The sequence below is a fragment of the Nesoenas mayeri genome (assembly GCF_963082525.1).
Source record: "Nesoenas mayeri genome assembly, chromosome: 19".
NCBI lineage: Eukaryota > Metazoa > Chordata > Aves > Columbiformes > Columbidae > Nesoenas > Nesoenas mayeri.
Genome location: NC_137568.1, coordinates 11,677,850 through 11,691,677, shown reverse-complemented (window position 1 = coordinate 11,691,677; position 13,828 = coordinate 11,677,850). Strand labels below are relative to the sequence as shown.

The 13,828-nt window shown below is 54.0% G+C and overlaps 1 protein-coding gene across 1 annotated transcript in view; it reads left to right on the top strand.

Moving 5' to 3' along the window:
• Positions 1 to 13,828, top strand: part of SLC39A11 (solute carrier family 39 member 11) — a gene marked incomplete at its 3' end in the record, with an annotated part of 80,135 nt that overhangs the window by 54,672 nt on the left and 11,635 nt on the right. Inside the window, exon 7 of the mRNA XM_080356364.1 lies at positions 7,166 to 7,235. Within this exon, the coding sequence (XP_080212490.1) occupies positions 7,166 to 7,235 (70 nt within the window). The remainder of the gene's footprint in view (positions 1 to 7,165; positions 7,236 to 13,828) is intronic.

Genomic DNA, 13,828 nt, shown 5'->3' with positions numbered 1-13,828 from the left:
CAGGGCAAGGCATTTAGTAGCCCATCAGGGCTTAACATCCCCATTAATGGCATTTTAACTCTGTGGCACCGCACAGGGCAGTATGGTTTGGCTTTCCTGGAACATCTTGAATTTCTGGAAAACTCAGAGGCCAAGCTGCACGGTTAGTTTTTATCTATTGAAATCAGTTGCGCAGTTCAGCTATCTGGGCATGTTAGGAGCTCTTGAGATGTTTCACCTTCTTTCAGCTCAGTGTATGCTCGTCCCCGGCCTCAGCGCTGCTGAGTCGGTGCTTTATTAACGGGTAATCTGCGTCGCTTACAGAGCTGTCACCGGAGCAGGAGAGAGGGGCTGGCATGCGATGTTGAAGCAGATCCGTGGTGGCTTGCCTGCAATTCCTTACCCAGAAAGGCAATTTCTCTCGGTTTTCTCCATTTCCAAGCTGCCTGGCTTTGCTGTGCTTTCCTGCTGCCACTCTCCCCACAAACCTTTATCAAGTTTTCCTCCCACACAGGGTTTTATTCCCCCGAAGGTGGGATTACCCGAGCAGGGCGTCCCAGCGCTCCCAGCCGATTGTGAGATAGCACCGAAACGAGTGTATTTTCCCATTGCTTTTTATACAGCCAGTATTTTGGCCGCTGGGCAGGACCCGTGGGCTCTGTCTGCATCTGCCTGCGGTTGTAAATAGTTGTGGGAATAACGATTACCCGGGACCGCTTTGTCTGAGCAGATTAATGCAGCTGGTGCCTTGGGTTTTGTTCTCCCTGTCCTGTCCCCGTCTGTCGGGCTGTGGCGCACGGATCCATGGGGAAAGGGGACAGGATCCCTTCCCCGTCCCACTGTACAGCCCCCTTGTTGGTCGGGAACCCGGGGGAGGAGATGGAACCAGTGAATAATTCATACCACAAATATTAATACATGCCACTATAAACTGCTAATTAATCCCTTAAATTTTGTCTTTGTGTTCTGCTGAAAGGATCTGTGGTTAGGGTGATAATTAGGAGTGATCTCCCCTCGTTAGTTGGCTTCTGCAGGGCAACAGAAAAAGCATAAACCCAGGTGAAGTCCTGCTTGGCCGATGTCACTTTGTCACAGCTCCCGCTGTCCTGCGGCTGAGGGCTGTCCCAGGTCACACACACTGTCACGGCTCTGTGATAACACATGATGTTGTGATGCTCCAGGGATTCCTGCATCTTTGCTCCATCCACACCATCTGTTGCTGCTCCCCGGATCCTCTTCACATTCGGGGAATCCCAGAATCCCAGGTCGGACGGGCTCAAAGGGACCATCTGCTCCAAGGGCTTCTCCACGGTATGTCCCCCTGTGACAAACCTGTGGAGCTGTGTCCCACCTGCCTGAGCTGAATGGAAGCCAAACCCTAACGAGCCACAACCTTTTGTAGCAAACCGCAGCTTGGTTTGGGTTCATTAAGTAGCGCAGGAGCCATGACGGGTGCCGTAAGCGTTTAACTGCAAGATGTAGGTGTGTGACACGTGTGCGTGGGCAGCGGCGGGTTCTAGTGTGGGGGTGGAAAAAACTGACACGTGCTGGTGGGTCTGGAAAAGGTGCTTTTCTTCCCACAGCCTTCGAGGGAACTGGGACTGGGGGGTTTCGGGGGGTTCAGCATCACCCTGCGCTTGTGCTGGTGCAGTTTGCTGGATGTGGGTGATGTCCCCGCGCTTGGGGAGGTGACAATCTGGGAAGGTGGGAATCTGGCCAGGTGGCCTCTTATGGGGAAATCATGCCAGAGGTGCAGGTATTCTCTCTCGGAAGAGCTTGTGGTTGTGGATGTGGAAGAGAAAAAAGGCTTTCTAAAATGACTTTAACCTCCTGCTTGCTACTCGTATAATGGTGGATATCTGGAAACATTGAACATCGCTGATATCTGGTAATCTCTGCACTTTCCTGTGCAGTAATGGCAAAATGATGTTACCTAGAAGGAACTGGAATTCAATCTTGGGGGAATAAAGGAGTTTGAATAGTGGCGACAGGGACATACTTAAACTCTCATAGAAATACAAACCTCATTATAGCAAGATTAATTTCCCACTAGGAGCTTAACAGTTCTTCAAAGAGCAGGATGAATAATTGATGACATGTTGGCATCCGTAGTACCTTCCTAGAGGAAGCGTGTTCATTTGCTGACCCAGGAGAATTAACTTCATCAGCCCTCGCAGGAGGAGATAATGTCACTCCTGGCTCCGGTGACGCTCCCGCCAGGCTGGGGGTGCTGGGGGGGCCCCGGTTCAGGTGGAGCGTGAGCCAGTGGGTGTAAAGCACTAAGGTACATGTAGCTGGTGTAATACTTGATATTACTATGGAGAAAGACTTGGGCAGGTGTTAACGAACCCCTGCTTGCTTCGTTTAATCAGAGGATGCTTTTGCAATGAGCCCTGTGAGAACACCGCTGGCCCAGCATCGGGTGTGTGTTAGAACCTGCAAAGGGTCTCCTCAGCACTGCAGACCTTGGGCTTTGCTCACAAAAGGCACTTACTGCTGTTAAATCTGTAATTCTTGCCGTTTCTTTCAAAGCTCTGCAGGCACAAACCTCCGCCGAGCCGCGCTCTCCTCATCCGCCCCAGAAACCGCTGTCCCCGGCAGGCAGAGCCGTGGTGTGGCTGCTGTAGGTGGAAATTATTCACAAACCCTGGCTTTTCCTCCAGTCTTTGCCCTCCCTTTAAGCCCAAGATTTTGCCTCTGCTCAAACTGTGGGATCTGAGTTGCTGCTGCTTTTGTCGCGGCGGATCCTCCTCCCTGCTCCATCCCCACCGCAGTGCCTGCAAAAGGGGTTTTTAGGTAAAGATACCCCCGGGTTGGGGAGGGGGGGGCTGTGCTGCCGACAGCGTCCTCTCGGATAAACTAGCATCTTTCTTAGATAAATAGACTGCTAATGAGTGGGTGTGTGTTCCTGTGTCACCGCTGTCCTGACCTGCTTGTACATCAAGAGATGGGGAAATCAAGTCAAATCCCAGACCAGCCCCTCTGCTGCTGTTCCGCAGGAGCGGGCGGCCAGCTCTGCCTGCAACCTGCCTGAATTTGATTTACTGCTTAACATTCCTGTAGGATATTGTTCTCTGTCCACAGCCTATGCTTGTTTTCCTTCTCTTTATGGCATATAAGAGTAGTGTAACAACCGGGGTTAATTTACTCGCCACTATAATTTATCAAGGCCCCATGAGCTGTGCTTGCTATTTACTCGTTTGGATTTCCAGGGAGTCCGAAGGGCTTTTACTTTGAGTTGTTTTGAGGACAGGGTTTCTCCCGAGGACGGCAAGTGGTGGCCGCAGAGCTCGTTCCATGCTCACAAAAGGAGATGGCGAGGAGCTCGGTGACCCTGTGGGCTGTGCAGGGGGTTTTCTGGCCACTGCTGGAGATGGGGAGCGGGCAGCCGAGGGCTCTGATCCCCACCTGACGCCTAAGCTGCCCTGAATAGGATTTAAAATCGCTGCCTGCTTCATTTCAGCCGGTTCTTTCAGCTTGCCGGGCTCTGGCGGACTCGGGTGGTGGATGATAAGGGGGAGGGTTGATGGGATGGACTCAGCTGTTGTGCTTTCAAGTTGATCCTTTGAACTTCAGGCTCGTGTGGCATTTGCAGCCGGAGATGCTGGGGGTGAGTCCTGCTACGTGAGCGTGGAACGGGTGCTGGGCAGGGCTTGTGTGTTTTGTATATTATCCTCACCCAGGTCTTTGATGTCGGGGCTGGGCTGGAACCAGCAGCACTGAGCCACATCCGGGTGCCCCAGGACCGTCTCATATCTGCCGCTCGTTTTGGCGGCCAGCACCTCGCTCCTGCCAAGCAAACCATCCTCTCCTCCCTGCCCAGGAGAAGGGTTGCCCAAAAAGCATGACGCTAGCCATGTGTTTTTGGGCTAATCCAAAGGCAAAACACCCTCCTGTAGCCCAGAGCCATGTGGTGATGCACCATTTCGGGATCTCAGCTGGTCCCCCTGGGGCTGGAGAGCTTTGGCCTCCCCAGGAGCATCCCAGCGCGGGGTGGGAACACGCAGAGCTTTCCATGGCGACGCGGAGGAGATGGATCTGTGCTGGGCCCCATCCCAGCGCCCATCCCAGCCAATTCCTGTCCTCCTGTGGATTGGAGCAGACGGGAATGTTGTCACTGTCCTCCTGGCTCAACGAGCTGGAACATCTTGTGCTGTTTTGCAGCTCTGCGGTTGGGGCACTGGAGTGAAACGAAAGCAGAATTAAAGGCCGGGTTGTGACAGAACGCTGTGCATGGCCGGGTCCCCTCTGCTGGATGCTGGGGGAGCTGGGGAGCTCCGGCCAAGCGTGAAGGTGTCGGAGGTGTGCTGGAGCAGCGTGGCTCGCACTCGGTTCCCTCGACTGGCGTCCTTCTCGCCAGCTATTGAAGTAAATCTCTCCCCAGCTGCTCTGCTCAGAGCTGTGGCTGTCGCGTCGTCCTGCGCCGTCACCTCCTGCCTGCCCACGGTGCCTCGACGTGACTCTGTGCTCGGCTAACTCTGCTCTGCTCCCTTCCCGTGCTCCTTCGCCTTGCACCTGCTCCTCCTTGCCGTAGTGTTCCCTCTTGGCGTGTCCTTTCCAGATTTTGCACTGGTTGCCTTCCCTGCAAAGATGCTTTTTTGGGCTCGGAACAGCATCCTCACTAGACCCCTTCCTGTGTGGTCCCCTCCTGCCATGCCCATGGTCACCATCCCCTTGCGCTGAGGCTGTGGAGGAGGGAGCTGGTCCTGCACACGGCAGCAGCCAAGAGCTACAAGAGATGGAGGAGGATGGTCCTGGAGATGCTATGGACTCCCCTTGGCTTTGGGGCTGGTGTTGGACGGTCTGTGGTGCTGTGAAGGTGCCCTGGTTTAGACCCTCGCTCCTCAGCTCTTGCATACCAGATACAGTGCATAACAAAACCAATGGATATCACGTTTTTTGCCCTCGCTGCGGTCATCAAGCTGCCATAACACATCCCGTAGCCATCTGGCATGAACAACAGGAGGCTCTGTAGTGACCCTCCAGCACGGTTATCGCTTTTCAGTTTAGGGTTTTGAAGCTTGTTTTATTTTCTCGGCAAGCACGCCTTTGCAAGGAGCACCGCAGACTGCCAGGCTTGGAGCTGATCCTTAAGTTAGTGTAGGATTAGTCTGATCCGCGGGTAATGCCTTATCAGGATAAAGCATCTTGAACTGCAAAGCCAAGGAAGCCCAAGAGAGGCAAAATCCTTTTGTTTAGGTTAAATAGAAGCATTTTTTTGACAGTGGCAGCGAGCTCTTTCTGTTGTTTAAATCTCCGTGTGTCTGCTTGCCTGCCTGCAAAACAGAGTCATTCTGGGGCTTGACACCTTCTCTCAAAGAGGCTGAACCAGTGTAATTGAAATGGTGAAGTTATTGTGTGATCTTGGCAGGCTTTTCTAGAGGAAATATTTGAAACAAATGCCAGCAATGGGTTGAGCGCATCACACCTTAGCTGCTATAGATAATTAGAGGCTTCCCCAGCCTCAGCGGTGACTGGGGACGTGCTGTTTCTGGACCACGCGTGACACCAGATTGGTTTGGCTGTGGGGTCCCATTGGATGCTCTGGGCTCATAGAACCGTAAGGAAAAGACCTTAAAGATCATCGCGTCCAACCATTAAGGGTCAGCAGCCCCTTGGCCGGTGCGTGGTTGTGCTGGTCCTGCCCCAACTCTGTGTCCTCTCGTGGGCAGTGGGGACCTGGCCAAGCCCATGGCAGAGCCGCCGTGTCACCTTGTCCTCCCCTCGGGCTGCAGCTTCCACCGGCGGCTGCTTCTCCCTCTCCAAACAAGCACTTCACTACACACCATCTGTTGATTTTAATTTCCCATAATTTGTTTCCATGTATATGTGATTTGTACTTTCATTAATTGTGCTGCTGTTTCTTATTCCATGACACTTGCTTTGCAGCAAGGAAACCATAGTGGTTTTCCCCCTGTCAAAGCTATTTTCGCAATTCACACAAATTAGCAATTTCGTCCTTTGAATTTTGCTCTCTGGGCGAGTCTCGCTTCAAAACAACTCTTTAGGAAGAGCAGCGCCAGACCCATTTGTGCAGAGCTTCATAACATACTCACAGCCGCACTGAGCACGACCAGAAAACGTCTTTTTAAAGATCCATCCCCAAAGTTTCCTTAAGTGCAGAGCAGCGTCCTTCGAAGCCATCGCCACCTGCAGCCCCTCCGGCCGTCACAGCCCCCACAGCTCCGCTCCTTCTGGCTCTTTTACTCCATGGTTTAATCCCCCAGCCGTGGTGTTTTAGGGACAATTTGGAGGCTCCTTGCCCCGTCACCCTGTAGGTGGGTTGGCGGCCGCTCCCGTTCCCCTCTCTCCATCCCGAGCCGTGGATCCTGGCTCTGAGGAGCTGTTGGCCGTTGTGGTTCCCCACGCTCAAGGATGCAAATACCATGATTATCCAAGTTAGTGCTGCTTTTTATGGTGTGTTTCCAAGGCAACGGGAAATTCAGGAGCCCACAAACACACTCACGGGCCTCTTCTTCCCAGCCCTTCCTCTCCAGCACACAGGTAAATATCGCGGTGACATTTGCCACCTGTTTGAATGCTCCTCTGAACAGCCGCGCTGTCCCCAGCAGCGGAGCGGGTAATGGGCTCCTTGGAAGGTATAAAACCCACAACACAACCACAAACAGCTTTACTTTTGTTTTCTGAGTGTTTTTTTTCTCCCCACCCACCTTGCTTGTAGGGGAGTGACACCAAGGAAGCTGCAAAAGCGAAAATGAGGATTTTGAACAAAGGGAAACCAAAAGTAGCAGCGTTTTGATGCTTTCTGAATATCAGTTGTTTCTCTGGGAGGGAGGAGGGAGCTGTGCCTGTGGGACGAGGGAGAGAAAAGTTTGGGAAAGGGCGGGAGGGGAGCGGGGCAGGATGGAGCAGGATGGAGCAGTCACCCCTGGAGCTGCAGGGATAAACCCAGAAACCTTCATAAAACCAGAAACCCTCACAAATGCAGAAACCTCTACTCTCTGTGTTGCCTTCCTGAGAAACTGCTGGCTTGGGTTCGGAGTGGAGAATACCCCGGGCAGGCTCTGCTGTTGAGTTTAGATTAAATGCACTTAAATTAAAGTGGGAAGGGTAAGGACCTGGCCCTGAGTCCTGCTCTTCTGCTCAGCCCGTCTTTGTCCCGCTGAAGCGCAGGACCAGAGACAGTCTCAGCTCTGGCCTTACTGGTTTTCCCTTCCTGTTTCAGAGGGTCTGGCAGTGGGAGTTGGATTCGGGGCGATCGGAAAATCAGCGTCTGCGACCTTCCAAAGCGCCAGGTAAGCCCCAGCGCCGCTCCGCGTCCATCAGCTTTTGAGTCTTTGCTCTTGGAGGTTGTGTGTCTGTCTGTCCTGCCCCGCTACTGAGCCAGGGTGGTTGGAGATGTATTGACTGAAACTGGTGTGGAAGCACAACGCTGGGCAGGAGGAGCAGGAGAAATTCCTGGGGCTGTTGCATTATCTTAGTGGTTTTGCTTGTCGAATGTGAGAGAGAAATGCTGAGATTTTCCACAAATGCAGCATCTTCAATGGGTGGGAGCAGCTGCCAGAGCCATTGGAAAGCGTGTGGTGGCTTTGTTTATCGTTCCTGCCAAGCGGGGCCACTGAATTCTGTAATTGGTGGCAATAAAGACCCTCAGTCCTCCCGGCATCCCTGCTCCCGCATCCCGGCATCCCTGCTCCCGCATCCCGGCATCCCTGCTCCTGCATCCCTGCTCCTGCATCCTGACATCCCTGACATCCCTGCTCCCGCATCCCGGCATCCCTGCTCCTGCATCCCTGTGCAAACCCTTTTGTGCTTCCCTCCAGGACTGGTGTGAAACGGGGGGTTAATTCAGCTCCTCCAGACTGCCTGGCTGGGGGTTTGGGCCTTGGGTGCAACCAGGAGCAAAACCTGGTCATGCAGGGTGGGTGATGCAGGGACAACGTGGCTGCTCCCCGTGCCAGCCTCCCTGTGCCGAGCTGGAACTGGGCGTACTGGGAGCATTGCTGGAGGGATGGGAGAAGGGGAGAAGGCCAGTGGGAGCTGCCTGGGCTCTGGAATTGCTGCCGTCACCTCTCAGTGGCTGGATGGCGAGCGGCTCTTTCCTGCCAAGGCGCCTCAATGTGCTGATACCAGATGCTTTTTTCTGTTTGAATTTTACCCTGGAGGCTCGTGGCTTGCTGTGTTCTCCTCGTCCTTTGTTTACCAGCCCCAGGCTGTAATTTATGTGTTTTTGGGGACACGCGGTGTGTCCGGGTCTGTAAACAACCCACCCAGCCCTTACGGCTGGTGGATGGAAGTGCAGTTATGTCTCAGCCACCTGGATCCTGCCGCGGGGTCTGGGGGCCCCGGGGCTGGTTTTGGAGCCCTCCAGGTCGCCCAGCCCCTTGTCTGGCCGGGCACGAGCTGTGTTTGCAAAGACACGAGCAAAACCTTCTGTTTGTGATGCCCCGTTGCATCCCAGCTGGCAGCGGCTCTGCTGCCCCAGGCGCTTGGATTGCGGCAGATCCCACCCAGATGGGTGCTGAGAAAAGCAGGATACACCCGCTCGACACACGGCGTTTCTCTAACCTTTTGGAATAAAAGGCTCTTCATAAGGTCTGTAGAGGCTCCAGAGATGCTTGAACAAAAGGACTTTTTCCCCGTCAGCTGCTCAGTAGAAGCTAAGAAGCCAGAAGCAGCTGGTTCTTTCTCTGTATTTACAACGGCATTAATCATGTTAGATGAAAGGTGGAGTCTGTGCCATGAAAATACCAATGCAAATGTAGTCAGCTGCGAAAGGAGACAAAATATCTTCATTGCCATCAATCTGTCTGTCACTGTCACCTGCGGGCAGTCCAAAAGTCGCTCCGTGTAGCTGCTCTGCTGTGAAGCCGTTTGGAAATATCCAAGAGTGGAGTTCTAGGTGGCTAATTTGTGTTATGTAGGCTTAGAAAATAGCAGTGGAATGGTATTTGATGTAAGCAAATGTGAAATATAGAGCTAAATCTTTTGACGCATCCAAAAGCTGCTCCTTGGCCAATCTCAGCTCTTAGGGGACACGGCAGTTGTGATTGTGTCCATTATTTTGTAATAGAGCTTTAATGAAGCATCTGCGTGACTCGGTTTACCTCCTCCACCCTGCTCCGGCGTCCCCCTGGGTGTGAGTAACGGCGTGAGCACCGAGCTGGGCTGAGCTGCAAACCTGGAATCGTGCAGGAGTATTTCTGAACACTCAGTCGCTCAGAGCCCGAGCTGGAGCCGCAGATGCCCAGGGACGCTCGAAGGGGCTGCGACATGTTCCCAGGGTTGGCTGTGACTTGCCCACGCGAAGCAGAGAACTTTCCTCGTGGTTTTGTGCTCGATGAATAAACGCCGGCTCGCTTTGGGGAGCGCTGCCCGACTGCATCGCTCCCAGAGGGGTGCGTGCTTGGCGGGAGCAGGAATTCATGCCAGGTGGCTGTAGGGCTGTGAGACGCGGCATGCTGGATCCCCAGGGGCTGCTTTTGGAGCCACGGGCTTTGCAATAAGCAGCGTGTTTGCGGAGAGGCAATTAGGAAGATGGGCAGAGCACCGGCCGCTCTGCAGCAGCGACGCTGGGGCGTTGCAAACAACCGGGTGCTGCTCTGGGCTGGGTTCTTGAGCACGTTCTGGTGAACCCCCGTGCGCCAGAGCAGCTCAGGGTGGGTGCTGGGTCCCTGCTGCCTCCGCCATCCGCCGCTGTCCCAAGTGCTTTAGTTTTCTCATGTAGCGCAGTGATTGTCCCCGGCTTTGCTGGGGTGAGGGTTAACACCCCGCTCCCGATGCCTTGCAGGGATCCCATGGGGATTTCCCTCAGGACTTTCCCTCGATGGCAGTTGGAGGGTTCCTGCCCTGGCCGAGGGCTCAGCCCCGGCTGAGTGTAGTGAGGGAGCATTTTGGGGTTTTTTGGAGCACTGTGGGGCTGGGGACGCTGCAGGGACAGGGCTGGCTGGGAGCTGTGGGGCTGGTGAGCCCCGACACAGGTGGTGCAGGCAGAGCAGCAATGGTCTGAATCAGGGGGATGCTTTGAGGTTTAACCAAAAAAGGATGATTAGGAAGCAGTGGGATTCTTGCCTTTTAAAGCACTTGGTGCTTTGCATGTGCTGGCATCACCTCTGCCATTCCCTGATTCTCCTGCCTCTTACCTCTGGGCTTGCAGGATCCGTCCCTCCGCTCTTCTCCATCACCCCAAGCTGCCGGAGCTCTGGGTGCTGTCTGCGCGGCCCCTGCCTGCGCTCGTCCGCGTTTCTTTGCTGCCACCGGGTGTGCAGGCTCCGTTCCTGCGATCTCGCTCCTCCGCCAGCTCCAGGGCTCACCCTGGATCACAGTCCGCGGCCTTGCCACTTGTTTCACTTATGGTTTGTGGTGTGGGGAGAACCCACTTTAGTTGACCTGTCAGGGGATGCTGGGACCTGTGTCCTGTGTCCGAGGAAGGTGGGATCTCGGCGGTGGGGCTAGTTCTTTGCTTTTGTGCTCAGGTGGGCATTGGTACTGCTTTGGCTGGGCAGCACGCTTGAGCCTTTTTCAGAAAGCTGATGTGTGTTTTATGGCAGCTTAGACGGGGCTTAGGATGAGCTAATGTCTGCTTTTGGGGTGTTTCCAGTGGGGTGCTGAGCTGCTGCTCTTCCTTGGGCTGGAGTGGGATCCTGGGGAGCATCCCTGGTTGCTGTGGAGCATCCCTGGCTTTTGCGGAACATCCCTCCTTGTCGAGGGGCATCTCTCCTTGTTGGGGGGCATCTCTCCTTGTTGGGGGGCATCCCTCCTTGTTGGGGGGCATCTCTCCTTGTTGGGAAGCATCTCTCCTTGTTGGGGGGCATCCCTCCTTGGTGGGAAGCATCTCTCCTTGGTGGGGAGCATCCTGCTGCAGGACTGTGGTTCTCCTGCCCAGTTCCTCACAAGGATGAAAACATCAGAAAGTCCTACGGGCTGGAAATAGCATCTCAGGACAAAGCTGCTGGGGTGACAGAAGAGGAGCGAGACCCAGTGCAAGTGCATGGGGAGGAGCCGTGCCCGGCGTGGGGCACACGGGGAGCCCCGGAGGGGACGGTCCCCTCCAGATGTGAGCGGGGAGGCGTGAGCCGCTCCTGGCTGCTTTCCAGGCAGGAAGGTAAAGAGAAGGGCAGCCGTGTCTTAAAAAAGCTCTTTTGCCTCCCCCTCTTTGCACACTGTAGCGCGGGGGGAGTAAACCCTCTCCACCTTGTGTGGCTGATTTAACAGGAACCAGATGGAGCTGGAGCTGCTGAGATGAAGAGGGGCTGGATTTGCGCGTCCCTCGGCTGCTCAGGGGTGCGGGCAGGGGTGCAGGAAGGGCTGTCCAACCCTATGCTTTGGTTGGAAACACGAAAGCCGGAGGGAGATGGGGTCCCTGGGGATCTCTCTTTTTCTCTCCCTCCACATCAGAGACTCCTCCTTTGAGGATCGGCACTAGGGGCTGGTTATCCTCTTCCCCACCTTGCCCAGTATGCCAGAAAATAAAACATAAAAAAATATGATTTCAAGTGCAGCAGTGTTTTCAGGTCCTGGGTAACCAGCAAGGCCTGAATTTGACAAGAGGGATCATTTAATTTTAATGTTAACTGGTGCTGCGAGCCGTCCCCAGCCCAAGGGGCTTCTGGCTTTGCCGCGGTATGTGCCGGACTGACCGTGACGGGCAACTCCTGCCTTGTCTGGAAAAGCATTCACCTCCTTTGGCGTTCATTTGCTGAGTTTGTTTCACTAAACACCTCCCCGTGCGATGGTTTGAACAGCCGAGCCTGGTGCTGTTAATATCTGTTATATTCTGCATTTTTATTGCTTTGTGTGCTGGGGGGTCTAGGCACCTTCCCATGCTCCCGACATGGATGGGGCAGAGCCGCTTCCCTGCTTCTTCCGTCAAAAATAGGAGATGAATTAGAACTTAAAAGTGAATAACTTGGCTGGTTGCAGGCAAGAAATACCTGCAAGTTTGACTTGAACTGAATAGACAGAATGAAACACAGACAGAACGCACTTCTGCAGAAGTGCATTTTAAAATCCTGCCCTGTTTCAGGGCACAAAGCTCCTGTCCCTGCTGCTGAGCAGGAGCGCACAGCGCGGCCCCTTGGCTGCTCCTCTCCCGGCTGACACTAGGTGGTAACATCCATGTTCCAAACAGCCTTTTCTGCGCAGATTTGAGGCCAATCCGGTGTCTCGCAGGGCTGTAGGACAAGCCCCGGGTCTAACGGGACTCCCAAATGTGGCTTTTGTTGCTGGCCAGACGCCCAGCAGAGCGCTGCTCCGTCAAAAGCGGGAGAACGGTCAAATAGGTGAAACCGATACCGAGTTAAACGCGGTAAATGGCTCTGAGCAGATGCTATATATAAAGGGGCTACAAGTCTGAAAAATCAAGTGAAATTTTTGGTTAAGTCATGGGTGGTCTGGGCACTGGGTCCTCCTTGGATACCGTGGATGCAAATAATTTAGAGAGGTTAAAAATGCTGCAGGGAAATGAGTGGTGAACCTCTGCCGTAGGACGGAGCCGAGGACATTTAGGGGCGAGGGGCTGCGGGGTGTTCGCTGCTGCCTCTGGTTTGAAGCAGAGGGAGTTTGGGGGCTCTGTGGTGCCGATGGCCACGTTCCCTGCAATGCTGGGGGTGAGCGTGGAAGCGATATAAACAGATATATGATTTTCCTCCGATGATGCTGGTTATGTTTCCTCCACCGCAGCACAATGGTTCCCATTCATCGGCTCTTTTTGCTGGGAATGCTGGCCTTGTTTTGGGCTGTTGTGCCCACAGATTGTTTCCTGTCCAGCTTTGGTAAAACAGACAGAAAAGAGGCTTCGAGTTGACAAGCAGACTTTGACTATGGCTTGGAAAATATTATTCCATGGGACAGCCCGCACCTCCCACGCTGCGTCTCTCAGGCTGGGAAAAAAAAATAGGCTTGATTAATGTACGGAGATTGAAACCAGGCAAAAATTTTATACTGTGTTTTCTTTGAATGAATGGAAATCATTGTGGTCTGAGAGACAGCAGAAGACACACGGAGTTTTTCCCTCGTTCGCACACATGCAGCCTCCGTCTCTCGGTTATGAATAGATCCACAGTGGAGCTAATGAAGAGGCTGCTCGGCTGGGATCACAATGTGGGTTTGAATCCTGACCTCTTTATCAGATCAAGGCCGTCATCTTAGAGTCATCTAATGGAAAACTCCCACCTGTTGGTGGGGTGAGGTGGGGCTGTCGGGGATTTCCATGGTTCCCGGGATCCCAGGCAGGTCCCGCTCCTGCCCGGGGTGCGGAACAGAGCGGCACTGCCGCCGGCCACAAAACAACTGTCGGAAGATGCTTATTAAGCACCACTTAATTAGCCTCTGCTGAAGGTCGATGTTTATTAATAAGTGGGAGTTAATGAGCTGGGTACGTTTCTCGAGGGCTTTTCTTTTATGAGTGGTGGGGTTGGTTCTAAGGTGCGTTTTCACCACGCTGGTGCTCTGGAAGGGTTTGGTGAGCACAAACCAGGATTGTGGCTCCTGAACCTCAGCAGAAGCCTCAGGTGCAGATATCCCACCCGCACACACACAGATTTGCTTTAAGGGAAGAAATGCACAATTCGGGCAGAAGAACGGGTCTGGGCATTGGATGAAATGAGGCTGGCAAAGCCGTGAGGCTCTCTCCGCGCCCATCAGGAAACTGGTTTTATTGTAAACGGGTGTTACGCCTCTTCTGGGTCGACAGGGAAAGACAGCGGGTGCATGGGAAGCAAGGTGGGTTCCAACTGCTTCCTCCACCCCAGGTGTCTTGGCTTCATCCTTTATCCGGGGAAAATCATTATCTGTGTGAATAAGGAAATCATCCTGACAGCAGCACTGCAGCATCCGGCCTGTCCCGGCGCAGCTCTGGAGCGGCCGGCGCTCCCGGCATCTCGCGTGA